This window comes from Cnephaeus nilssonii, assembly GCF_951640355.1.
Source record: "Cnephaeus nilssonii genome assembly, chromosome: 20".
Lineage (NCBI taxonomy): Eukaryota > Metazoa > Chordata > Mammalia > Chiroptera > Vespertilionidae > Cnephaeus > Cnephaeus nilssonii.
Window position 1 is genome coordinate 8,824,176 of NC_137091.1, and position 26,814 is coordinate 8,850,989.

General features: G+C 57.2%; 1 protein-coding gene across 3 annotated transcripts; it reads left to right on the forward strand.

Annotated features, from left to right (window-relative positions):
* Positions 1–675: 675 nt before the first annotated feature.
* SPIRE2 (spire type actin nucleation factor 2) lies at positions 676–26,667 on the forward strand. Of its 3 annotated transcripts, XM_079799381.1 has the most exons (15): positions 676–1,003; positions 10,612–10,655; positions 14,816–15,172; positions 17,822–17,902; positions 18,006–18,170; positions 18,527–18,613; positions 18,813–18,936; positions 19,039–19,208; positions 19,747–19,936; positions 20,964–21,085; positions 22,201–22,335; positions 22,462–22,529; positions 24,576–24,603; positions 25,311–25,426; positions 25,752–26,667. In XM_079799381.1, the coding sequence occupies exons 1-15, from the start codon at positions 733–735 to the stop codon at positions 25,972–25,974; spliced, it is 2,181 nt and encodes a 726-aa protein (XP_079655507.1). In that variant the 5' UTR covers positions 676–732; the 3' UTR covers positions 25,975–26,667. The 3 variants fall into 3 exon arrangements, with proteins under 3 accessions (XP_079655507.1, XP_079655506.1, XP_079655508.1); XM_079799380.1 differs by having other exon boundaries at positions 18,813–19,208; XM_079799382.1 differs by lacking the exon at positions 676–1,003 and adding an exon at positions 9,443–10,145 and having other exon boundaries at positions 18,813–19,208.
* Positions 26,668–26,814: the final 147 nt, after the last annotated feature.

Here is a 26,814-nt window from a genome sequence, read left to right on the forward strand (position 1 = left end):
TGAGCTGGCGGGGAATGAAAGCAGTCTCAGCCTAAGGGAGTGCAACTACCCACACCGGTGAAATGAGACTCTTTTTCCTGGAGACGGTGGAGCGTTTAACGCAGACTACTCTCCTCCTTGAAGGGCCATTTATTAAGTGCTTCATACGTGAGGTCTCCCTCGCTCTCATCACGCTGAAGTAACCTCCTGAGGTCACCTTGCCCGCCATAAGCGCGCGCGTGTATGCGTAAGCGTGTGTATTCGTGTGTGTGTGTGTGTGTGTGTGTGTGTGTGTGTGTGTGTTGGGCAGGATGATTCACAGTCCTCCCGGCTCCCCCGCATTCCAGCGTAAACGCGCCAAGGCCCCGCAATCACTGCAGTGTGTTTGGGGTTGGATGCCGGGCAAGTACGCGAGTGAGAGCCGCGCATGGTTGCCTGCCGTCTGGCTTTCCCGGGAGCTCCGGGCGGGGAGAACCGCGTCTGGGTGCTCGCCTCCCCCTGTGCCGGGTCCGCGCCCCCTACTACGGGTCCTCCCCCAATCCTCACCCAGCTCCCCCGCCCCAGGCCCCTCCCGCCCCGCGCCTCTTCCTCTGCCCTCACCTGCGCCGCGCGCTCGGGGCGGGGCCGCAGGGATGACAAAGCAGCGGCAGGAGGCGCGGGACCCGCCCCCCGCGCTCGGCGGGTGCGTCGGCCGCCCCGGCGCGGCTGTTATGGAAACCGGCTGGGCGCGCAGGCGGCGATGATGGGGCGGCCATGGCCCGGGCCGGCAGCTCCAGCGCGGCCGCCGCGGCCGCGGAGAGGGCGGCGGGCGGCGGGCGGCCCGAGCCGTGGGAGCTGTCCTTGGAGGAGGTGCTGAAGGCGTACGAGCAGCCCATCAACGAGGAGCAGGCGTGGGCCGTGTGCTTCCAGGGCTGCCGCGGGCTGCGGGGCGCGCCCGGCGGCCGGCGACGCATCCGGGACACGGCGGACATTCTCCTGCGCAGGGACGGCTCGGTCGGCGCGAGGCCGGAGCCCGGCGACGCGGGTGAGGTTGGCGGGGGTGTGGCCGGGCTCAGCAGCGCGGAGGGTGGGGAGCGCCGAGGGGCTGGGCGGGCGGCCTCCTCCTGGGGTTGCGGCGGCGACCCCTCCTCTCTCTCTTCCTCCATCTCTGCTGGGTCCGAGCTCCCTTTCCTCATCCTCTCTTCTGGACCCGGAGCCCCTTTTGGACCCCTTTCTCTGCTGGATAGGGGGCCCCTCGCCTTCTCTCTGCTGGACCTGGAAGTCCCCTGCGCCTCCCCATGCTTCCCTCTCTCTACCTGCAAGCCTCCCTTCCCCAATCTAGGACACCCCCTGCCTTTCCTGGACCCCTTCCCCCAACCTGGACCCCCCCCCCCCTCTCCTAACCTCAGTGCCCTGTGCTTTGGGCGGGCTTTGTGCGGTTGGGCGTGTTCGCCTCGGAGGAGAGGAACTGGATGGCTGAGCACCTGGCTTGGAGCTGAGTTCCCCGACCTGGGCCAGGGCCTCTGCTCCTGCTGTGGTCTCTTCCTCCCAGTGGTTCCTGGTGTGGCATCCTTGTGCCCCTGGGGCCTTGGGCCGGAAAGAAACTAAAGTCCTCCTCGGGGTCTTTTTCGTTGGTAAGAGGCTGTGAGAGGAGGAGGAGGGACAGTGCCTCCCTGGAATCGCTGCTGAATTCCCACCCGTTCCCTGGGTTCATTAGAGAGCAGGGAGCATGTGTACAACTTGGGAGACAACTTGTGTAGTTTTTCTGCTCTTAATCATCAATAAGAACCAACAGTTAAGCTTGAAAGTTATTTGAAGTCTATTCAGAATGATGAATTTGGGTGACTTTTTGCCTCTTTAAGGAAAAATATTGTTTTCTTCCCTGGGGAACCAGAATACCGGTATGGAGTATATGATGCTATTAGCCCAAAGCTGATACCCTGCGGGAAGCACAAAGGCCACTGTGTGTGCCCGAGAGGGCTGGACCCTCTCCAGCCCGAGAGCTGTGGGGTTGCAGAGATCCTTACGGGCAGGCACCATCGAGCACTGGCAAGGGCCTGGGCAAAGCTAGACGGAAGAGACAGCTGCTTGTAACAGGGAGGGTCTGCTGAACCCTGCCCGGAATGATGGCTCTATTTCTCCTCCTCCCTGTGCCCTGCTTCCGTCCCCCTCTGCTGTGGGACACTTGTGAGTTGCTTTATTCTACACAGAAAGCACCGAGTCAGGTGAAAGTTGACTGGTGAACATTGTAAGTGTTGTCATTTCCATTTTACTGTCAGGGAGCTGAGGCTCAGGCCCACTCACGGTCACACAGAAAGCGGCCGGGCTGGGGCTCAGCACTCAGTCCACTGTCCTCAGAGGTGGGGCTAGACCCGGCCAGCGTGGCTCAGTGTTTGCACGTCCACCCATGAACCAGGAGGTCACGGTCAGGGCACATGCCCTGGTTGCAGGCTTGATTACCAGCAGGGGGTGTGCAGGAGGCAGCCGATCAATGATTCTCTCTCATCATTGATGTTTCTATCTCTCCTTCTCCCTTCCTCTCTGAAATCAATAAAAACACATTAAAAAAAAAAAAAAGGCTTGGGCTAGGAGCCCGGTGCACCACAGCCTCCTCACCTGCGGAGCCCTGGGGTTACCTATTCACAAAGATCGTTTCTCCTGCAGCTATAGTTTCCTTATTAAAACACCATCCCCATGCCCCTCCCCACCCCTGGAGACCTTATAACCCAGGGTCTAGCTCCTGGCACCACAGGACAGGACTGCAGGGGCCTGGCCCTCTGAGTTTAGTAATGGGGAAACTGAGGCACAGAGTAGTAAATAGCTTGCCCCAAATCACAGCAGCTGGTTAGAACGGAGATGCACCCTGCATCCCTCTAACGGTGAGAGAGTCACACTGGGTTTCTTATTGGTACCCTCCAAAGTGTACCAAGAGGGCAGGCCTCCAGGGAGTGGTCAGGGACTGTCCATCTCTCCAGCCCCTTCTTCCTGGTCATTGCAGACCCAATAGCATTTCCTGCTATCTCCACGCTCACAGGTCAACTGGAAATCTGGGCTGGGGTTCAAAGCTCACGTGTGGCCACCCTAGGTTGCCCTTTATGGGGAGGTACCAGCCCATACCATCGAGGAGCCCCATTTCATTTCCCAGTGGATACGATCTTTGGTTTCTGATCATAAACATGCCTCATAAAGGCGGAGGAGGTTAGTGACTGGCTGCCTTTTCAAGATTAAGGAAAATGGATCATCTCACTTTCCTTTCTGTCCTGTTGACCTCTTGTGAATCAGCTGGAACTTTAGACCAACTGCCCGCCAGCCTCCCGTGGGCCTGAGTGATGATAAGGGAGTGTCCTGGGAGCCGCATGGTTGTTCCTCGCTGTAAATAGCAATCAGGAAAACCTTCTCAGGTGAAGTAAATGTTTACAATAATTTTCAAGAAATCAACCACAAAACTCAGCCACCCTGGGGGGAATGAATAATAGTGTCTTCACCTGCCCATGGGACCCTTCTCCCCTCGGGCTGCATGGGGAGAGCCGGGAGAATCACTTTCCTAATCTTTAGTCTGAAGACTTCTTCATAACTGCTTAGAAGCCCCCCCCCCCTTTTTTTTTAAAGTGGGAAAAAGGAAAACAAGGTAACGTGAAGTTATTTTAAGAGACCATTATGGAGCCTCCTGATGGGAAAGGCTTCCTTTTTTTTTTTTTAATGGAGGCAGGAAAATTCCTGTGTAGTGCTGTGCTGAGCCATTGCCCCAGGCAAAGCTCGGTTCTTAACCGCACAGTCGGAGATCAGGTGGCCCTGGGATGCTTGCCGTGGCATTTGTCCACCTGGTGCAGGGCTTGGCTGTCACTGTGATGTGAGACCCCCACCTTCCTGGTCTGTATCTGCCAGTGAAACGTATTTCTCTCCAGGCACTGGGCTCTCCACAGCTGGGTGCCCATCCCCTCTTCCCTCCCCCCTCACCTCCATCTTTCTTCTGCTAATTTGCACACTGCCCTATTTTTCTGATTTTTTTTTTTTCTTTCTTTCTTGTCAGTTTTGATGCTAAAACTTTTTCCGGGTCTCACTCCTCAGACACTTGAGTGCCTCACATGACCTGTCCACCGGGTCACACCTGCCTTTTCTCACATGACCTGCCCGCCAGGTCACACCTGTCCCTCCAGGCCCCTCCTGATCCTTCCTCTCTGCTGTGGACCTGAAGTGCTGACCGTCAAGCACTGCAGTCTCCAGGGTAAAGCTGCAGGCAGCTCCTGGTACAACCCGCGCTGAGTGGACGAGGCTTCCAAACCCAGAAACTCAGCCTGCCCTGCACTGGATATGATGTCCCTGTGTCCCGAGCTCCATGGGGCTGGGGTTCTCTTCCCACCTTTACCTCCAGCCAGGGCTCGGCGTCTCACCGGTACCCCCACTCCTCCTCCATAAACGGGGTGATGGTGGAATATGCCTGGAGGGAAGGACTGTGGAGGGAACATCAGTAGGGAGTCTGCATCTACCCTGGACCCAGGAAGCATGTGTGGACACACACGCACACACAGACACGCACCATATGTGCACATGCACACAGAGACAGACACACGCACACCGTCACAGATACACACTGACACATGCACACACAGACACAGAGACAGATACACAGATACACACATAGACACACAGACACATATGCACACACAAACACAGACATGCACACACAGACACAGCCACGTGCATGAACACACACAAATGTGCACACGCCAATACTAAACATACGCACACAGAGACACATTCGCTCGCACACGCGCGCGCGCGCACACACACACACACACATAGAGACAGACACATGCACACACGTACACACACAGAGAGACAGACACATGCATACTCATGTGCACACACACAAGCCCTGACTGGGAGAGGCTGCTGTCCCCCGTGCACACTTTTGATGATGTAAAACGTTCTCCGTGCAGAGGACACCCCGCTCCCCCTCAGAGACGGGCTCTGGAGGCTGAAGGTGCTGCGTGGGCAGCTAGCCAGGTGAGGGCCCGGCTGGCCGCTGTGTGTGTGGGAGGGTGCAGCTCTAGGAAGGGCGCTGGTCTGGGTGGGACTGAGCTGGGTGTATTTGCTGACGGCATTCCCGGTGTAGTCTCACCTCTGAGCAAGCATGACCTCACAGGAAGGCAGTCCCTGGCAAGCTGGGATCTCTGTGGAGACATAGGTTAACACGGCCTGTGCACCGACGACCCCAGGAGACGCTTAGCCTGCGAGGCCGCCTCAGCCGGGCCACCAGCCCACCCCCATGTGCAAGCTCTGCCCTGTGCTCCTAGGAGAGGCTTCGGCCCCTGAGGAGGGGCCCTTGGGGTCCCTGTGCACCCTGAGATTTGGCTCCAGCCCCTCTGCCACCCTCAGGGCCCTGGTCCTCCCACTCTCCCCCACCCGGGCATGGTGGCCCCACAGAGGCAGCTCTGTAGCACTGGTTGGTCTGGTTGGAAGATGTAGGCATTTAAGCAAATATGCTAGTGAGTATCAACCTCAGGAAGACACTGGGGTTTCGCTCTGATCCTGTTAGACGCCTCAGAGGGAGTTGGGCCTCCAGGAAGGCTGCCTGGAGGTGGTGAACAGCAATCAGTAAAGCAGCCTGAGGTGAGCCAGGCATGTGGGGAAGTGCCCCTCACTGTCTCCAGCACCCCCATCCATTCAGCGTGGGCACGGCTGTCCCCACCGGAGGGCATTGGCACTGTGGCCTCTCCCCAGGGATTGGACAGTGGGAGACGGTGGGACAGGGTGGGTGTAAGAGTTCCCTCTGGCTGCGGTAACAAACCACATATTTACTCCTTGAAACAACACACATTCTCTTACCGTGAGAGGTGAGAAATCCAGATACTCTCTCTGCCTTAAGGTCAGGTGGTTAGCAGCCTGGCTTCTGCTGCTACCCCAGTCCCTGTGTGCCCGGGGCCTGGGAGGGGGCACAGACAGGCTGGGGACAGTGTCCTGCCCGCCACGGAGCAAAGAAGCCAGCCGGTGGGAGGGACACTTCCTCCATCAGCAGCAGCAGCAGCACTGGGTCCAGGAATTATAGTTCTGACGCTTTCGGGGGGCGATTTTCACACTGGTGGACGTGCTAAGTGCAGGCACAGATCATGGGCCATCCTGAAGTGTCCATTCCACGCAGTCTGGAGTGGCCCAAGCATACACATTTCTGACACGTTCCCCCCATGCTGATGCAGTGGGGCCCAGGACCCACTGTGGGACCGCCGGTCTGTGTGCCGTCCCCCGGGGCCGCCCCTTGAGAAGGGGTCCCCCTGCCATTGCTGGGACACCTCCAGCACCGGGATGACCGGTCAGCAAGGGGGACACGTCAGGGTCTGTGAAACGAGGCCAGCAGCTGGGGGGCGGGGGGTGAATCAGTGAGGTGGCCTTGGGCACGTCCTCACCCTCTCTGGGCTGCACAGTGGGGCAACAGTGAGGACCAAAGGAGATGGTCCCTGACGCGCTCAGGAAGCTCACGTGAGCCGTCACTAGCTGAGTGGAATGTCAGGCATCGCTTCCGGCTGCTGCCTGTGTGACCATCGGCAGTCTCCCTGGGCTTCCCCTGAGAGACACTGGCAGGTCTTGGGAGCGGAGGGTCTGTAGGGGCAGGGGCCCCAGAACTTTGTGAAGATGCAGAGACAGCTGTGGCTGGTGTTGCTCAGTGATTAGAGCATCGGCCCAAGTACCAAAGGGTCACAGGTTCCATTCCCGGTCCCGGCACCCAGGGCACGTACCTGGGATGCAGGTTCAATCCCAGCTCCGGTTGGGGCATGTGCAGGAGGCAACTAATCAAAGTGTCTCTCCCCCCACCCCCCGAAATCAATGGTAAAATATCCTCGGGTGAGGATTAAAAAAAAAAAAGATGCAAGACTGAGTGTGTATTGCTTAGGGCGCTGGCCAACACACAGCTCCCCAACTCAGTCTCCACTGAACTGTCTTGGTTCCTGGGGGTCCTGGGCTCCTGCTCCAGGGGCAAACCTGTGGGTGACTCTGAGTTCCTGGCGAAGCACGTTGGCCTCACCCATCCTGAGGCACTGGCGGAAGTGAAGTGGGGGAACACCGGCCACACCACCGCACACACACGGAGCCTTTGACCCAGAGAGCTCTCTGTTTGCTAAACAAACATGAGTTCCGTGGTTTCGAGCAGGCGTCTTCCCTGCCCGCCTCCGCCAGCTCCTTCCTAGGGACCCATGCCGGGCCTAGGTGTGCCTGAACTGAAGCTGTGAAGTCTGTTTCCGGACGAGGAACAAGCACGTGTGGGCGGCTCACGCGATGCCAGGCTCAGGGTGTTTTTGTTCAGTGTCACCTGTATGGGGCGGAGCCCTGCTTTCTAAGAGCGGGCCCAGGAGCCGGTTGCTCAGCCACACAGGTTGTCTGACTCCTCGCTCTGCTTTCCCGCAGACCCCGCTCCGCGTGCCGAGCGAGGCGGCGAGGCTGTGCGTTTGCTCCTTCTCACTCGCACACAGATTCGTTTCTTGACCCCACAGTGTATCACAGGCTCCAAGTTCAGAGAGCGTGAAGGGAACGCAGTCGAGCCTCCTCACAGCGGAAGGCCCAGCACACACCCCCCAAACACGGGGTTCCCTCCGCCACGTCCCTTAAAAGGGGGCTCGGCCTGTCTCATTACAAAGGACACCTCCCTCTCTTTGGTGGCTGTCCAGGGTCCCCTGCGTGTGTCCCTGTTAGGGTGAGCTAGTCAGGAGGCGAGCAGGTGTGTCGTTGGGTGGTTGTCATCTCCCACCAGCGCTGAGTGGGGGCCAGTCCCACAGCCAGCACGGCCTCCCTCTGTGCCAGGGCCACGTGGCCGCTCCAGGCCTGAGATGTGGAAGGTAGGAGCCTTCCGGGCTGGGAGTCCCTCTGCTGTGTAGTCTTCAGTGACAGTATTTAAGGCCCCTGGGGTTCAGCCTGGGGGAGCCCAGGCGTGGCCTGCCTCCTCCCAGATGGGTGGGGTCTCCTCCACGCCCTTCCCTGTCCTGACCCCAAGACTACGCAGTCCTGGACAGGAGGCCCTGGGGGTCCCATCAGCATTGTATCCTGAGGGTCCCACCTCCACATCCTTTTTTTTTTTTTTTAATTTCTTTATTGATTAAGGTGTCACATATTTGTCCTCATCCCCCCATTCCCATCCCACACCCCTCCCCATGGATCCACCTCCACATCCTTGCAGGCAGTTGGGATCCAGGAAGTGTCTCTGCCTCCTTCCCTCGCTGGTTCTGAGTTAGTCGGGCAGGTGTGGTCTCCATCTGCAGGTGAGGAGAGGAGGTCAGAGAGGCAGGACCCCTGTCAAGACCACAGGTGGCAGAGGTGGGTAGGGATCTGGCCTGAACAAAGCTTCTTACGCCCCTGCCCTCCCCCCCACACGCACACCCCAGGCAGAGGGGGCGGAGGCTGCCAGGTAGCCTCCTCCCACCACCCACCTGGCCACAGGTGGAAGCACTTCCTCTTGAGGCTGCTCCAGGGAACTCCAGCCTGCAGTCCCTGCAGACTCTTCTTCAAATGACGTCTTTCATCTCTTACTACTACGGCAGAGGATCACTTCAAAGAGAACGCCGTCGCTTCTTGATGTCTCCTCCTCTGTGATTTCACACAAAGGAAACCGGAGAGCTTGCTTTTCTAGTAGGTCCTGGCGAGGGTGTGCTTCCCTCAGGGACCGAGAAGCCCTGGCTGGCAGTTATACCTGCGCGTTCTGGGCGGGTTAGGTGTCCACACTTTGGGGTCTGGCAGGGTTTGGTGTGGGGGTCCCAGCCCAGCCACGGATTAGTTCTGTGGTCTTGGCCACATTTCTCCACCTCCCTGAGCCTCAGTTTCCTCATCTGTGAAGAGGGCGTCATGGCAGCAACCTCCATCAGGTAGCGATGCAGGTTGGAGCCGTAACAAATCACTTGTCAGTGGGGTAGCCAAGGGCTCTGTCTAGAGAGCTGGGCACGGCCTCCGTTGCCCCAAACCTCACCGAGGGGCAGCTTGCTCATCCCAACCCAAGTTCACAGTTGGATTCATGAACATTTACTTTGGTTAACATATGGATTATTTCAGCCATGGATGTAAGCATTAAAATTATTTCAACCAGCCGAGACCGGTTTGGCTCAGTGGATAGAGCGTCGGCCTTCGGACTGAAAGGTCCCAGGTTCAATTCCGGTCAAGGGCATGTACCTTGGTTGCGGGCACATCCCCAGTGGGGGTTGTGCAGGAGGCAGCTGATCGATGTCTCTCTCTCATCGATGTTTCTAACTCTCTATCCCTCTCTCTTCCTCTCTGTAAAAAATCAATAAAATATTTTTTTTAAAAATTATTTCAACCAGAGCCCTAGCCAGTTTGGCTCAGTGGATAGAGCATCAGCCTGTGGACTGAAGGGTCCTAGGTTTGACCCAGTCAAGGGCATATACATGGTTGCAGGCTTTTTTAATATATATATATATATATTTTATTGATGTTTTTACACAGAGGAAGTGAGAGGGATAGAGAGTTAAAAACATCGATGAGAGAGAAACATGGATCAGTTGCCTCCTGCACACCCTCTACTGGGGATGTGCCCGCAACCAAGGTACATGCCCTTGACTGGATCGAACCTGGGACCCTTCAGTCCGCAGGCCGACGCTCTATCCACTGAGCCAAACCAGTCAGGGCATGGTTGCAGGCTTGATCCCTTGCCCTGATCAGGGCATGTGCAGGAGGCAACAAATCAATGTGTCTCTCACATCGATGTTTCTCTCTCTCTGTCTCTCCCCCCTCCCTTCCACTCTTTCTAAAAATCGGAGACAGGCTCAGTCAGTAAGGAGCCCTGAAGCCTGGCTGCACCCCCTTCTTGGTCATGGGGCACCTTTGTTCTGAGTCTGATTTCTCCCACGGCCTCCCCCATCCCAGCTGCAGACTTTGACGGGAAGCCCAGCACAGCCTCTGGCGCTCACCGTTTCAGCCCCGCTGGTGCTGGTGGATGTTTTCTGTTATTTTAATGAATCTGTCCAACACCGAGTCCCTTTATCTCGGCGATCTTCCTGGCGCCTGATGGCATCTTGAAAATATTTGCGTCGTTAGCAGGTTCACTTAGCAGACAGCTTCATGGTTGGTGTGTTTACATCCCCCTCATTCCAGAAGGAATGTCAGGCAGCTGACGCTCTGTCTAATGCAGCTCCACCTGCCTGAGTTCAAGGAAGGCTGTGGGAGCGTTGGGTCCGGTCTCATCCAGCCCGGTATCCTGGGAGGCCCTGTGGGGAGAGGGAGAGGGGCGGCTGGAGCTCAGAGTCTGGGGTCCCCCTGCACCACCACTTCCTAGCTGGGACAGCTTGGGGCAGATGAGCGCCCCCTCCCCGGGCCTCCATTCCAGATCCAGAGTGGTGGCCGATGCCCTTACCCAGCTCGGCAGCCGGAGCTCTGCTGTGATTTGGGGGCGTTCGGCTCCACACCTTGAGTGGGTAGGGGCTGCCCTGCTGTCCTGGCCCCGCACCTGGGCATCCAGCTCATGGCTGGATCTTACAGGGTCTTTCCAAATGGCCGAATGGCCATGGCCGTGCCCGCTGTGAGCTCCCTGCTGTGGGAAGGGAAGGTTTGGGGGATGATGCACTGTCTGTCCCCCAGGGGAAGGTGGCTGGGCACCCGTTCCTCGTTCCTCGGGTCTGAGGGGTGAGGCCTGTCCTGACTGCCTGTTCTCTCTTGCAGAGCCCACAATGATGGTGGTGTCACCGGCCAGTTCGGAAGCCCAGGTACTTTCAGAACAATTTTTACGTTTACTTGATGCATATTAAAACATACGTGCATTGTATAATATAAATTAGAAAACATAGTTATACCATTGTTTTTGTGGGACAGGACACGGGTACAATTCTCTAAGGGCCTCATTGAAGGGATCTGAGGAAGAGATTTTTCCCAGAGGTTTGGGGGTGGCTGGGGGGAGCCCACGTGGGTGGTGTGGGCCCCAGTGAGCCTCGATGGCCCTAAAGGGAGGGCGAAGCCATGATAGCCTACCCCCCTCTCCTTCCACCCACGGAGGGAGCGAAGGTGGTGTGATGTTTGGGGTCAGCCCCTGGGCCCGGAGAGTATCTGGCAGGGTGTGGGTCAGGGGGCCACGGAGGAAAACCAGCTGCGTGAGCAATGCCAGGGGCCCCCACACCCCCCAGAACTCAGACCTCAGCAGTAGGACTTCTCCCCGTGCCCCCCAGTGACCTGCCCCCAGGTAATTGATCCTGAATTTGATGTTTATCATTCCACTGCCTTTTATTTTTAAAATATATTTTATTGATTTTTTTTTTACAGAGAGGAAGGGAGAGAGATTGAGAGTTAGAAACATTGATCAGCTGCCTCCTGCACATTCCCTACTGGGGATGTGCCTGCAACCAAGGTACATGCCCTTGACCAGAATCGAACCTGGGACCCTTCAGTCCGCAGGCCGACGCTCTATCCACTGAGCTAAACCGGTTAGGGCTCCACTGCCTTTTAAAAACCAGTTTAATGCAAGTACACATTCCTATATTAAACACAGCTTATACTAAGCGGAGGGGGTGGTGGCTCAGGCCGACAGAGGCTATATCCTTTGTTGTGGAGAATTTAAAAACAATCACAAAACCATCCCGAAGCTGCGGGCAGCGCTCAGTAATGTCGGGAGCAGGTCCACCCTTGGCTGCGTAAACAGTGTCGCTGGGGCTGCTCGAGTTCTGTGCTGCCTACGGACGAGGTGGGCAAAAGTGGGTTTACAGTTGTAAGTACACACAGTTTATCCTTGTATTATTATTTATTAATTGTTGTATTATTTTCCATACGAACAACTGTAAACCTACCTTGCCCCATCCTGTATAGTTTTCTGGAGTTTGGGGGGAAAAAGCAACAACCTGTTTTCAAGACTCATCTCCACTGCTTTGCATGGCTCTCGGTCCCCTTCCCCGCCCCATGATGCTCTGTATAAGGTGCTTATCTACAGCCCAGGATTGCGGCCGCCCCTCAGCCCTCAGCCCAGCGTGTCCCCAGGGCTGTTCCTGTGGCCCACACCTGCCCCTGCAAAGGAGACACATTGTTATCCATTCTGAAGCCTTTTACAAGGGGCTTTGTAGGGGGGTGTCTAATCTGGAGGGTTGTGCCTGGGGCCCATAAACTAACCTGATACCCCAGCCCAGGAAACGTGGCCAGGGACACACTTGTCATGTTGGCCCTGATTCTCACTGCGGCTCCTTGTGGGAACCGGCCTGCAGCGTCAGCTCCTCCTCTCCATGGCTTGTGGCTCCTTCCATTACCGGGCTGCCCCCCCCGCCCCCCCCGCCCCGCCCCCCCCCCCCCCCCCCCCCCGGCTGGCCTGCCGCCCCGCAGGCAGGGCTGGAGGTCCTGGGACTCTGGCTGGCTTCCCAGATTTCTCCTTATGGGAAAGCAATGCCTGCCTTCCAGGTGGTGGGGCACAGAGGAGCTTTGAGGAGCAGCTATCAGATGAGTGCTTTGACGAAGTTAACCCTTTCGGTGACGTGGTGCTGGCTGAGGCCGCGGCCTGGACAGTGAGGGGGAGGCACCATGGCGGGGTGCTGTGTTGTGTTGGGGGTGAGGGCCTTTCTGTTTCGCCTCTTGTCTGTCCTGCCCCCTATGGCAGAGTGGTCCCCACTGGACAGACCTGGTCAGAGCCACCACTAGGGTCAGCAGGGCCCAGAGGGCAGACCCAGAGTGGACGGATGTGAAGTTTATTCCTGGCACCTACCTCTGGGCCAAGAAAGACTTGATGGGAATTGGTGTGAATGGTGGCTTCTGGCCCAGCCGGTGTAGCTCAGTGGTTGAGCGTTGACCCATGAACCAAGAGGTCACCGATTAGATTCCCAGTCAGTGCACATGGCCGGGTTTCAGGCTTGATCTCCAGTAGGGGGCTTGCAGGAGGCAGCCACTCAATGATGTTTCTCTCTCTCTCTTCCTCTCCCTTCCTCTCTCTAAAAAAATAAATGGTGGCTCCTGCCCACCAAGTCATCCTGAGGGGCATGATGGGGTTCTCTGGCCTGCTGCCTGGGGCTCCCCCTGCAATGGCCCTGCAGTGACCTGTCAGGTGTCAGCAGCCTTTAGGCCTTGGGCTCTACCCTGTGACTCGTGACTCCAGGGTATGACTCAAGCTGGGTCTGTGACCTGCCTGCCTAAAGCAGAGGTGAGACGGCCTCCAGGACTGGCTGGGCGGCCAATCAATGATCCTTTAGGCTGGAACCTTCCCTTCCCACCAGTCCCCTGAGCCTGGCTGACCCCCCAGGCACCCTCCAGGTTCAGGGTGCTTTCTAAGGCCTGTCTGCCGGACAGAGAGCCCTGTTCTCGCACCCCGTCCCCTGCTCGATGCTGGCGCTCACCGTCTGCCCTCCTTAGCTCAGCTCTGCTCAGCGCCTGGGTGCCGGGTGGTAGGAAGGCAGGAAATGAGAGGAGGGCCAGGGGGTCCTCTGAGGCCAGCTTGTTGGGGAGTGGAAGGTGCCATGGTGAGGACCAGGCTCCACCTGCCACCACACAGCCTTCCACCAGGCCATGGGCAGACCAGAGTCTCAAGTCCAGCTCGGCCAGCTGCTAGCTGCAGGCAAGGGACCTGGCACCTGTGCCTCTGTGCCTGCCCTATGACACGGGAGGTTACCGGTGCATTGTTGCAAAGTTAGCTGGCAGCCAGCTCAGCGCAGTGCCCAGCATAAGCAGAGCTGTTGTCCTTTTTTTTTTTTTTAATTGATTTTCTTTAGAGAGAGAGAGGAAGGAGAGGGATAGATAGATAGAAACATCAATGGTGGAAGAGAATCATTGATTGGCTGCCTCCTGACGCCCCCTACTGGGATTGAGCCCACAACCCCAACCTGGGCATGTGCCCCGACCAGGAATCCAACCATGACCTCCTGGTTCATAGGTCAGCACTCAACCTCTGAGCCACACCTTAGCTTACAGATTTTAAATGTGCTAATTGCACTTTAAAAAATAAAAAGCTTTGTGGATCCCAACTTGGGGCTCTGACAGTTATAACCAGTTACAAATACGATTATTTCTTAGGTTTTTCTTTCTCAGGCAAAATTTACACACTTTGACATTTACATGCGATTTAAAACACTTAAATGAGGAGGTCATCTCTTATCAGTTCAAGTGTCAAACTTTACCATGCAGAGTTAACGGCATTTATTCCAGCAGCATGTGTTAATAAGCTGGTCTTTCTCAGATTTACAGTATACTGTCATATTACATTAAAGGGATAACACTTAATTAGGATGTCTCTGTCTTATGTAATCAAAGTTTTGTGGGTATACTTGACACTCGAGTTTGACAGATGTATCTACCATTTCACCACAGGGACACACACCTCTTCCATCACCCGAACTTCCTGTCCCCCTCCAGTCCCCGGCCCTGCCCGGCTCAGAACCACTGCCCTGCTTTTTGTGGCTATAGATGAAACTTTTCTTGCCTTGAGTTTTATATCAGGGAACCATGCACCGCGGAGACCTGGACTGGCCCCACTCTGCGTTTAGGGTGTGAGAGGAGCGCAGTGGTCTGCGCCTTTGAACAGCCGCCCCCGTTTTCACTGTAAGAAGGGGCCACACTTGCGTGCCGTCCACCAGTGGGAGATGGTTGGACATCCAGGCTTGGACGCTGTGGGCATTCCAGGACAAGCCTTCGTGGATGCTTGTTTTTCCTTCTCTTGGTTAAACATCTGGATCATGTGGAAAATGCATGTTTGGTTGTAAGAACTGGCCAGTGTTTTCCACAGTGGCCAAGCTATTTGGGGGGCCAGTGTCTTGTTCTGTGGCTCCCTGGTACACCACCGTTGGAGGACAGCTGGCTGCTTCCATTGCACTGTCCGCCTGTGACTCGGGCCCAGGCCCCTGTCCCTCTCCCGGTGGTGCCTCTCATCCCCCCGCCGCCCCATGATGGTCTGGCCCCCTGTCCACAGATGGTGCAGTCCCTGGGCTTCGCCATCTACCGCGCACTGGACTGGGGTCTGGACGAGAGCGAGGAGCGGGAGCTCAGCCCGCAGCTGGAGCGGCTCATCGACCTAATGGCCAACAGCGACTGCGAGGACGGAGGATGCAGCGCTGCGGATGAGGGCTACGGGGGCCCGGAGGAGGAGGAGGAGGCGGAGGGCGGCCCCCGCGCCGTGCGCACCTTCGCACAGGCCATGCGGCTGTGCGCTGCGCGCCTGACGGACCCCAGGGGCGCACAGGCCCACTACCAGGCCGTGTGCCGTGCGCTCTTCGTGGAGACACTGGAGCTGCGGGCCTTCCTGGCCAGGGTCCGCGAGGCCAAGGAGGTGAGCAGAGAGAGGCATGTGGGGAGGTTCAGGGTGGACGGAGGCAGGAGGGGGAAGGGGCCAAGGACAGACAGGGTGGAGGACCCCGTGCGATGGTGGTGAGCAAATGGGAGGGGTCTCAGGAGGAGGCAGGAGGGGCCAAGGTGGTGTCTGGGGTGCAGGGTGATGGGGGCTGGGGAGGGGAGGTCAGGGTGGCAGGCTGTTCCTCTGTGTCAGTCCCTTTGTCCTTCTGTCTGTTCCCTGGAGAGGGGAAATCCACTCTGTGCGGTAACCCTCACACCTTCTTACCCAGTTTTACACCCGAGGGAATGGGAGGCTTGGAGAGACCCCTGGACCCCATGGCCGGGCTCCTGCTGCCTCTCAGTTAGGTATCAGCCTCCTGCCTCCAGCTAACCTGGACAGGTGCTGTTCCTCCTGAAGATGAGGTGCTAAAGGCAGCCACTCCTCCCTGCCCCCAGGACCCACAGAGGTGCTGGGGTGCTTGGAGCTTGGACAGACACTCGCCTGCTAGTCACGCCCCATGTGGTTATCGCCTGTTTTACAGAAGAGCGGTTGGAGACTCCGAGAGGCTGTGTCCCTCCCCCAGTCACAGCGCTAGCACAGGGCAGAGCTGGGCCTCCGCTGGAGGTCTCCCCAGGGCTGCCCTGCCCCGGGGTGGTCTCAGAGTTAGGAGCTGACAGTCTGCCCCTCACCGTTCCGGGTCTTGAGGAAACCGAAGTGGGGATCCCACCCGGACCCCTGCTTCCCATTCGCACCTCACAGAGGAGAACGTGGACACTTGGGAGAAATTGGGCCGGGGGGGGGGGGGGGGCGGGGGGCGGGAATGTCTCCTGCGCGAGTGCAGAAGGCAATTTTTCAATGATGCGGGGCACGGTCTCTTGTTTCCTCGAACCAAGAAGCGTACCAAGAAGCGTTCCGGGCAGCTTCCCTGACCCTCTGGCCTGAGCAGGCTGTCAGGGTTGTTCTGACTGGAGGGGCCTGGGACCCAGCTCAGGACAAGTCAGCCGCTGCTTGAGCCTCTTGGCCCTTGTCTGCAGCCCATCAATATTCCAAGGGTGGGTGGCTCCTCGGCCCCTGCCAGTCTCCCACAGACCATCCCTCCCCATCCTCCGCTGCATCTGGGAGATGTCCTTCTAACGCTCCAATTAGTGGGTGCTCAGAAGGCATCTTTCCATGGCTAGGATTGATTTCTGACCCAGAGGACAGGCGTTCTTTCTTTTAAAAAGCTCTAGATTTCAAGCAGTTGACCCATGAGAACCTCAGGGAATTGGTGGTGGAGGGAGTGCCAGGAGGTTCTCTGGGGGGACACAGCTGGGCAGGCATTTTGGGCAGACACTGGCTGCTCAGGGACAGGTGTGCTGCTCCAGGAAGGATAGGAGACACACCTTTGTGCCCTTTGCCCACAGGGACCACCAGGTCACACACGGGTCTATTTTTAGAATCGCATACCTTGTGCTTCTCAGAGACTTGGCAGCCTTTTCTAGAGCAGTTTGGCAAGTGGCATGGGGCTAAAGCCAGGGAAACCGGTTCTGTCTTAGTTGGGGCGGGGGGCGGGGGGGTGGCGGTGTGCTAAAGGGTAGATGCTTCTCCAGGTGGGGGAGCTGGTGAGAACAGAGGCCCCAGATGCTGCCAAGACCCAGGACAATGGAGGCAGCAAACCTAGCAGCTTCTTCTCAAATTCGCAGCGTAGTAGTTATCCAACAATCCCTGAAATCCTTCTATGGCCCTGAACATGCTGGCGGCATTTTCCCCAGCTCATAAAATACATACCTATGACTGTTTTCCAGGACTTGCTGAGTAACTCACCCTCTCACCCATCCATCCATCCACCCACTCATTCATCCACCCATCCACCTATCCACCCATATAACCATCCATCCATCCCTTACCCATCCACTTATCCCCCGCCCATCCACCTATCCATCCATCCATGTATCCATCCACCCATCCACCTGTCCATCATCCATCATTCATCACCCATATACCCATCCATCCATTTATCCATCCATCCATTCATTCATTCATTCAACCAACATTTAAGGCCTAGCATGTGCCACTCTGTGCTAAGGAGACAGGAATACCGACATGAGGAAGAACACACAAACAGAAAATGTGGTTGTGGCCCCATGGAGTCACTAGTGCAGACTACCATTAATTAAAGAAGCAGATGGATGCAGAGCTGTAGCTGGTTCGCATTGGGAGACGTGGCCGTGGGTGTTCTGAGAGGGTGGGGGTGGGCAGGTGTGGCCCAGGTGAAGAGGCTGAGAAAGGCCTTCCCGGGGAAGGACTGTGAGCTGGGATCTGAGGGAAAATGCTTCAGACGTGGGAGAGCGGGGCTCCTTGCCCTTTGGAGGGCCCCACGCCTCGCTGGGGTGTACAGACCAGGTGAGAGCGGTTCTCTGTGGGTGCTAGGCTCTCGTCCCCGCCCTTGCCAAGGAGAAGCTGCCAGGGATGGCGATGGGGCAGCAAATGTCCGTGTGGTTCCATGGCCGATGGCTTAGTTCTCCCAGATACCTTTCTGCGCCCCGAGCCTTGGCCCTAGTTTCGCTGGTGGAATAGTAGCCCATGTGGTAAAGACAGGCCACAGTGATGGCCCGGCAGGCACCCACCCCCTGAGCTGCCATTCCCCACCTTCTCTTGGCCCCACAGATGCTGCAGAAGCTTCGCGAGGACGAGCCACAGGCGGAGCAGCCCCTGGCGGAGCTTGACAACCTGAGGCACACGGACTGGGTAAGACGCGCCTCCCTGACCCGGGACCCCGAGGACCTGTGCCTGGAGGGCCCCGGGAGCCCTGGCCGGGGCTCAGGGCCATTCTCACCTTCTCGGGGCCCAGGCCCGACTCTGGGTCCAGCTCATGCGGGAGCTTCGCCACGGAGTGAAGCTCAAGAAGGTGCAGGAGCAGGAGTTCAACCCGCTGCCCACCGAGTTCCAGCTCACCCCCTTCGAGATGCTGATGCAGGACATCCGCGCCAGGAACTACAAGCTGCGCAAGGTCATGGTGAGCCGGCCGGGTGCCGCGCCTCCCCCGCCTGTGTGCTGGCCACCGCCAGGCGACCCGTGGGAGCGGGCAGATGTGGCCCCGATTCCTAGTGTGACAGGGGCAGATGCGGAGGCCGCGGGATGGTCCAGTGGAATCCCCTGTGGCCGCTGCCGCCGTCACCCTAAGAATTTTAAATGTGCGGGTTCATCTCGTTCTCGTGACGACCCTGGGAGGTGGTGCCACGGACCCCGTTTCCCCATGAAGAACCCCAGGCGCAGGGAAGTGTGGGTGGTGCAGGACCCTGGGCCACACTGACGGACCACGGGGAGGAGGACTTGAGGACCAGGCCCTGAGCCGCTGCCCCGTCCCCGCAGGTCGATGGGGACATCCCTCCCAGGGTGAAGAAGGACGCCCATGAGCTCATCCTCGACTTCATCCGCTCCCGGCCTCCGCTGAAGCAGGTGCCAGCTCGGTGCCCTCACCTCTGGGCCCCCTTCCTGGACCGGAGGACCGCGTGGCATTTGTGCAGAGGGAGGTGCCCAAGGGTTGGTCTCGATGGACGCGTCCCCAGGAGCTCACTGGACACCCGTCTGCTCCCCGCTGTGTAGGGCTCCTGGTGGGTCTCCCTAACTGCCCCCCTGCGCTGCCACGCCCCTGCAGGTCTCAGAGAGAAGGCTCCGCCCCCTACCCCAGAAGCAGAGGACCCTGCACGAGAAGATCCTGGAGGAGATCAAGCAGGAGCGGAGGCTGCGCCCCGTGGGGGCCCAGCGCTGGGGTGGCCGGGGTGAGCCAGGGACCCCCCTTCCTTGCCGCTCCTCCCCGCTCCCTGCACTCTTCCCCCCTAACATCCTGTCCTGCCCCCGCCACCCGGGTTTGGCTCCCCCAGGGTTTGGCTCTCTGCCCTGTATCCTCAACGCCTGCTCCGGGGACGTCAAGTCCACTTCCTGCATCAACCTGTCCGTTACGGATGCCGGGAGCTGCGCCCAACGCCCACGGCCCCGGGTCCTGCTCAAGGCGCCCACCTTGGCGGAGATGGAGGAGATGAACACGTCTGAGGTCAGACTCCACGGGCTCCTGAGAGAGACCAGGGAGGCGCAGGAGGGGCAGGAAGTGAGGAGGGGCTGAGCAAGTCCAGGCGCAGCGTCCAGTGTGGGGCGTCCGCTGCTCAGAGCCTCGGGCAGTGCCCTCTGCCGACGCAGGTGTCCTTCCCTGGGAGCGAGCATGGTGCACTCAGGGGTGACAGGGACAGTGGCCTTGCACCCCCACCCCCGTTCCCATAGCACAAGAGGGCTGTCATCTTGGGGCTGGAGGCTGAGCAACCCCTGGTTGATGTGAAAAGCCAGCGCGTCCCAGCGTGGCTCCTGCCCGTCCTCCCTGCCTCAGAGCCATGTCAATGGGCTCCACCTGACACCAGACCTTCCAGAGGCTGCAGGAATTGTCTGGTTTGGGGGGCTCTTGCCTCCCACTGACCAGAGGACAGCCCTATGGCTTCGTGAGCCCGGCAGTACCGCGTGTCCTGTGCCCCAGTCCGGGACAGGCAGGGGGTGCTGGTGGGCCAAAGGCGAGGGTAGGGCTAAGGCTGGTGTGTCCGCAGGAGGAAGAGTCTCCGTGTGGGGAGGTGACACTGAAGCGGGACCGCTCTTTCTCAGAGCACGACCTCGTCCAGCTGCGGAGTGAAGTGGCCTCTGGCCTGCAGCCGGCCGCCCAGCCCCCAGGAGGCTTGGAGCCGTCTCGGGCCCGCGCGGGCAGCGTGCACATCTGGCGGCCGAGCACCCAGGAGCAGGGCAAGTGCCGCCTCTCACCCCTCTCCCTCGCCCCCGCCCTGTCCTGTGGGTACGTGTTGCTGCCTGCACCAGCTCAGGCAGGCGCACCCCACTTTTTTAACCTGACAACTTACTGACCCATATTCATTGCAAAACCTTTTTTAAAAGCGAAAAACATGCCCACGATCCCATTACCTACAGATAGTCATTATTAGTGTATTGGTATACAGAAAGAAAGCTGGGCGGATGGACAGACTGTCGGAAGATGGATGATGGATGGATAGAGGGGTGGACGATGGGCAGCTGGATGGAGAGTGGGAGATGAGTGATAGGTCCTGCTAGCTGTGTTTCTGTCAGTGGGCCTGTGTCCGCAGTGAACCAGACCAGGGGGGGGTGTGGCGGGAGAACCTCCTCCTCCCTGTCCGTCAGCACAGAGGACAGATCGGTTCTCGTGGCCATGAGGTTAGTCTCACCCTTGTACAGGCTGTGCTCCACAACATGCCAGCAGGACATGGGGTTGTTCCCCCACCAGACATGGCCAGGCCCCCTTCTCTGCCCTCGGGGTCACCGTAGCATGTGGCCCCTTTCAGGACGGTCCCATTTGGTAGTGATTCACTCTCTGGCGTGAAGAGGGCCAGGCCAGGAGACACCTCACTGTCCCCCCAAACTCTGCTAAAAACTCAGACCCCATGGCGGGCTAGCCTGCCGTCTGTGCCTCCTTCCTCCAGTATGAAATGCAGTGTGTGTGTGTGGGGGGGGGGGGGGCGAGCAGGAAGGCCCCGTGTGGCCAGCACGTCTGGCTTGCGTGGCCAGCACTGCGGCTGCCATGGCTCCATCATGGGACTCTCCATATTGGCTCTTCATGGGCTCAGACTCCCTCATGGGTCCCTTGGGCCCCTGCACTGCATGGGCCGTGATGGGGTGACATGCTCTCTATCTGACCTCTGCCTGAGGACTCCCGCCTCCATCTCCTTTGGCCCTTGGGCAGCCCTCCCACACCAGGATTTTGCCGGGTTGTTCTGACGGGGCCTTCAAACTCTTCCTCTAGGTCCCTCCCCTGTGAGCGTTCAGTCCCAGGCTGACCCCAGCTCACCCCGACCCAGTGACCTGCACTCAGCAAAGGACAGGCCGGAGACCTCTGTGGCCGCCGACCCCAGTCACCTGTGGCTGGTGAGTGAGGGGCATGGCTGTCCAGGGCGGCTGGGTGAGTGCTCACCTTCACCCAGGGCGAGTGGTTGGTGTCTGTGGCTGCTCTTTGCTTGGGCCGCTATCTGGGGAGGTAGGTCTCTGCTGCCACCTTCTGGGCCTTCGGAGCACTGCGGCCCCCCAGGAAGGACCTTGCTAAGGGGCAGCCTGCATGTGGAATCTTGTCCCAGCTCTGTGGTTAGGAAGCAGGAGAAACCCTGTGCCTTGAAGGCTTCGTGAGGTCACAGGGGAGCATTTTATTGGGGTGAGGCGGTACCGACTCAGCCACTATGATGCTGGCCCTCCCTGCACCTCAGTCTCATCAGGTAACATTTTGTGTGACTTGTCATTGTGAAGAGCTAATACTTGCTGATGTTGGGAAGCCCCCATTTGGACCGGAGCCTTGGTGTGAGATTTTATCAAATGGGCCCCTCGCTGGCATGTGGAGAGATGTCAGGGGTGTGATCTCTATCATTTCCTTGATGTTTTATCAAGAGGCTCAAAGGAGCCCTGGTCAGTTTGGCTCAATGGATAGAGCATCAGCCTGCGGACTAAAGGGTCCCAGGTTTGATTCCCGGTCAGGGCACATGCCCGGGTTGCAGGCTGGGTCCCTGATAGGGGACGTGCAGAAGGCAGCCAGTCAATGGTTCTCTTCATCATTGATGTTTCTCTCTCTCCCTCTCCCTTCCTCTCTGAAATAAATTAAAAATACATATATATAAAAGTGGCTCAAAGGAGAACAGATGTTAAAATGCTTTGAAAAGTGTAAGTGCTGTGTAAATGCGAGGTAGTGTTGTTCTTAATATTCCCCAGCGAAAGGTAATGCTTCCCCTCAGTTCTGTATGTGTTACCATTTTCTGTATGGAAAATTACCCCAAGACTCAGCAGCTTAAAACAACAAACATGTATTGTCTCTCTCAGTTTTTGAGGGTCAGGGATCCAGATGTGGCTTGGGGTCTGGCTCAGCCTCGGGGTGGCGGGGGGAGGGGCGCGTCAGCAGGGCTCTGGTAGACTGAGGCCGGGAGGACGTCAGGGTCCTTGGGGAAGGGCACTTGTAGAGAGGGCCTGAGTGAGCCCCACCCGGGCCCTCACGCCCCCAGGAGTTCAGCCACCCTGTGGAGAGCCTGGCTCTGACTGTGGAGGAGGTGATGGACGTGCGCCGGGTGCTGGTGAAGGCGGAGATGGAGAAGTTCCTGCAGAACAAGGAGCTCTTCAGCAGCCTGAAGAAGGGGAAGGTGAGGCGGCCCGCACCCTGCACTGTCCCTCGTCCCCTGGAGCCCTGGGTGGGAGCCTGGGGAGGACAGGACTGGACCCAGTGAGTTTTGGACTAAGTTGGGCTCTAACAAGGCCTTTTCTTATAGATTTGCTGCTGTTGCCGAACCAAGTTCCCGCTGTTCTCCTGGCCGCCCACCTGTCTCTTTTGCAAGAGGTGAGCCTTCTGCAAGCACGGGGGCTCGGCTGTGAATTACCATGGGGGAGGGGGGAAGGGGGCGGTAAGAAGGCTCCAGGTCAGCTCTGTCCAATGGAACGTCCTGCGGTGGTGGGGGTCCTGTCCTGCACCATGGATATTGCACCTAAGGAACCGAATTTAACATTTTAAATTTAACTTTAATTCTAATAGCTAAGGGGTTCCCACTTTCAGCCAAGGTGGGGTAACAGGCACCTTCTACCTGAAACAACAAAAAGTAAGAACAAAATATATGAAGCAATGGCTTTCAAGACATTAGATATCAGGCAGCAAACAGGAAGAATATGGGTTAGCCCTGTGACTGCCTCAACTGCCGGGAGTTGCTAGGTTATGAGTCAGAAACTGGTCGGCTCCTTGAGGGAGACCAGGGCACCAGGGACCCCAGCAAGGAGTCCAGAGAGGAGAGAGCTGTCCGGAGAGCGAGCTCAGACATGCAGAAGGTCCCCTTAGAGTATTCAGCAGAGTATGGATCAGCACATACATGCAAGGAAATGACTGAAGGCTTTTTTATATGTATTTATTAATTTCAGAGAAGAGGGGAGAAGGAAAGAGAGAGAAACATCAATGATGAGAGAGAATCATCGATCGGCTGCCTCCTGCATGCCCCCACTGGGGATCAAGCCCACAACTGGGCATGTGCCCTTGACCGGAATCGAACCCGGGACCCTTCAGTCCGCAGGCCGGTGTTCTATCCTCTGGCTAGGGCATGGCTGAAGGCTTTGAAAGAATCATCCTGGAGCAGGGATTGGCAAACTCTAGTCCATGGGCCAAACACAGCCACTGCCTGTTTTGTAAATAGAGTTTTACTGGGACACAGCCACTCCCATTTGTTTACTCATTATTCATTATTTAGTCACACCTAAACATTTACTACATAACCCTTTAAAGGAAAAGTTTACTGACCCTCCCCTAAAGGTTTAAAGGAACAGTACCATGAATAGTGTCTGCTCCCACCAGCCATGATGGAAATGTAATTCATGGGCCAGAGTGGAATAATAATAAAAAATTTTACTATATATTGTTTATTGATTTCAGAGAGGAAGGAGAAGGAGAGATAGAAACATCAATGATGAGAGAGAATCATTGATTGGCTGACTCCTGCACATCCCCTACTGGGGATCGAGCCCAAAACCTGGGCATGTGCCCTGACTGCGAATTGAACCGTGACCTCCTGTTTCATAGGTCGATGCTCAAACACTGAGCCACACCGGCTGGGCGTAAAAAATGAATTTGGACTATTTGTACTAATGTGGAGCAGCCCCTGGTGCATCTTTATAGAACAGTATTTTATGGAAGTGTATTTTTTGTTAACATACACTTACATCAGGAGAATGAAGACTGTATTGCTAGCAGGGACCATCTCTGAGGAGAGGATTCCATCATCTAAATTACAATTCTAACGTTCAGATTTTCACAAGAAAGTGTTTATTTTTGAAATCAGGTAGGGGGAATAAAAAATGTTAATCACTGCTTAAAACTGAGCCTCTCCATGGAGGTCCCCCTGGCTCCGATGGTTTCTGTGGTGGGAAGGGTCAGGCACACACATGTGGAGGGTATGAGAAAACTCCAGCCCTGGCCGGTTTGGCTCAGTGGATAGAGTGTCGGCCTGCGGACTGAAGGGTCCCAGGTTCAATTCCGGTCAAGGGCATGTACCTTGGTTGCGGGCACATCCCCAGTAGGGGGTGTGCAGGAGGCAGCTGATTGATGTTTCTCTCTCATCAATGTTTCTCTCTATCCCTCTCCCTTCCTCTCTGTAAAAAAATCAATAAAATTATTTTCAAACAACAAAAAAACCCTCCGGACCCGATATTCTAAAAAAGAACCAAGAGGGGCAGAAAAATGTTGGGTGTAAGCAGGATTTGCGAGTCCAACAAGTACTGAAGCGACCAGGGGCCCAGCAGGCGGCCAGGGCAGCTGACTGGCAGGTGTGCTGGTGGGACACCTATGCGGAAGCAGCTGTTGTTCCCGGGCTTCTTCAGGGCTGACGCTTTTCTTCTTCCCTTCCAGAGCTGTCTGCACTTCCTGCAGCATAAAGGTGAGGCTCACGTGGGGGCTGAGCAAGGCCTCTAGGCACCCAGGTGTTCTGCAGGGGGGTGGGGGAACCCTGCAGTCTCCTGTCAGATGACACCACTTTCATCTTTCATCTCACCTCCTCCTTCTAGGCAGAATCCATTCCTACACTTTCCGAGACTGTACAGTTTTAAAAAACCCTTGAAGGTGCTTTTTGTTAGCATTCCATGTTAGTAGAACAGTGCCAAGAAACCCTTCACTTCCCCTCGAGTCCTAGCTTCTGACCCTGCCACTTCCTTGAGTGTGTTTGGAGGCTCTTTATAGCAGTTCAGGTGTCTGCATACACACATGTGCACTGAGGTAAGCGGGCAATGACATGTTTAAGTGTTTCACCTCACTGCGCCTCAGGCCAGAAACAGGAACCTGCTTCAGAGGGATTTTCCTCACCGTTTTCAGACTCTGACTCTGGATCTGGCCACTTGGCCGGGGAAGTGTCCACCTTGCCCGCGTTAGGTATTTGCTGTACACAGGGCCCGACGCTAGACCCTGCATGGTGTTAAGCACACAGTGCCTGCTCCGTGCCTGCATATGAGCAGGCGTGGCTTGGGTGTGTGTGGAAGGAGGCAGATGCGAGGCGTGAGGGGGGGGGCGGTATCCAGAGAGCTGCAGGGGCGAGTGTGCCTGGACTGTCTTTAGGGAAGCCTTTGCCCACCCATGACCCTCTGTCTGCAGATGAAGATGCCTTCCAAGAAGTTTGCCCACATCCCTGTCTACACGCTGGGCTTTGAGGGTCCTCCGAGGGTGACAGCTGCCAGAGCCACAGCCACACCGAGGAGAGACGCCTTCCAGTGCGTACCTTTGCCAACACTGTGTCAGGCAATGCCGGTGACCCAGGAGCTGGAGGGGGAGGGTCCTGTTTCCTGGGACGCCCCAAGGAAATAAGACGCAGACTCTGGGAGGGCTCTGGGGGCTGAGTAGCAGGAGATGGAAACCATGTGGGTGGTGAGGGCCCGGGACTGGGACACAGGCTCCTCTCGAGGAGGGCCTTTTCCAGGGTGCACTTTGCTCGACATGTTCGTTCCAAACACCTTGCGTGCCTGATGCAGGGGGCGGGGGAGTGTGGATGTGGAGAAACGGGCGGGGGACCTCCCTGACGTCCCTGTCCCTCCCCAGGTCCCTGCAGAGGCCCCAGTGGCAGAGTGTGGAGGAGGAGTTCCCTCACATGTACACCCACGGCTGTGTCCTGAAGGACGTCTGCAGTGACTGCACCAGCTTCGTGGCCGACGTGGTGTGCTCCAGCCGCAAGAGCGTGGATGCCCTTAACACCACCCCTCGCCGTGCCCGCCAGACCCAGTCCCTCTACATCCCCAACACCTGGACTCTTGACTTCAAGTGACAGCCCTTGCTACCCCAGGCTACCTGGCCCGAGGCTTTTCCAAGTGGCCTAAGGTGGCCAGGCCTCTGGGGAGGAGCCGGGCCAGTTCTGGACGAGGCTGAGGGCGCCCCATCGTGGGGCACAGCTGCCTCCAGAGTGTGCATGTACATATATATATATATATATATACATATACATTTATATAACATATACACAGCTGATATATTTATATATGTTTCCTGGCCCCAAGCCCATTTGGGGTCAGGCTTATTTCCGGGACCCTCCCCAGAGAGGCTGTTTCCTCTCAGGACTCCTTGGGTGGAGTGGGGATGGCATAGGATAGAAAGGGGGGCAGGCTAGAGGCGAGGGATGGTGGGGCTCTGGGGAAGACCCTGCCCCTGTGTGTGTTCTCCATCCCTCCTTGGGCAGATGTCCAGGCGTGGAAGGGCGTCTTGGTCCACAGGTGAACTGGAGCGTCCTACTTGCATCTGTGCTCCCTTGTCAGGATATGGGCTGTGGAGGTACTTGGGAAGCTTGAGTGGACTGAGACTCTCCCAGGCACGTGTCCCAGGGCCACCCCCTTGGAAGCCTGAAGCAAAGCTCACTCCATATCAGACACCATGCCCTGCAATGCTTTCGCTATGGTTACCTGGAGGACCCCTGTAAATGTGTCTTCACGGCCACTCTCGGCCCAATAAAGGTTGTCTCACAGTCCCGTCGGGGGCGTGAACTACGGACTATCCAGCCACAGCAGTGGGTGTGTTCGCCAAGGGCAGAAGCTGGGCTGAGGGGCCACCTGTCTTGCATCCCCCGCCCCCCAGCCAGAGTCAGGATGCCCATCATGAGATGAGGGCATTCAGA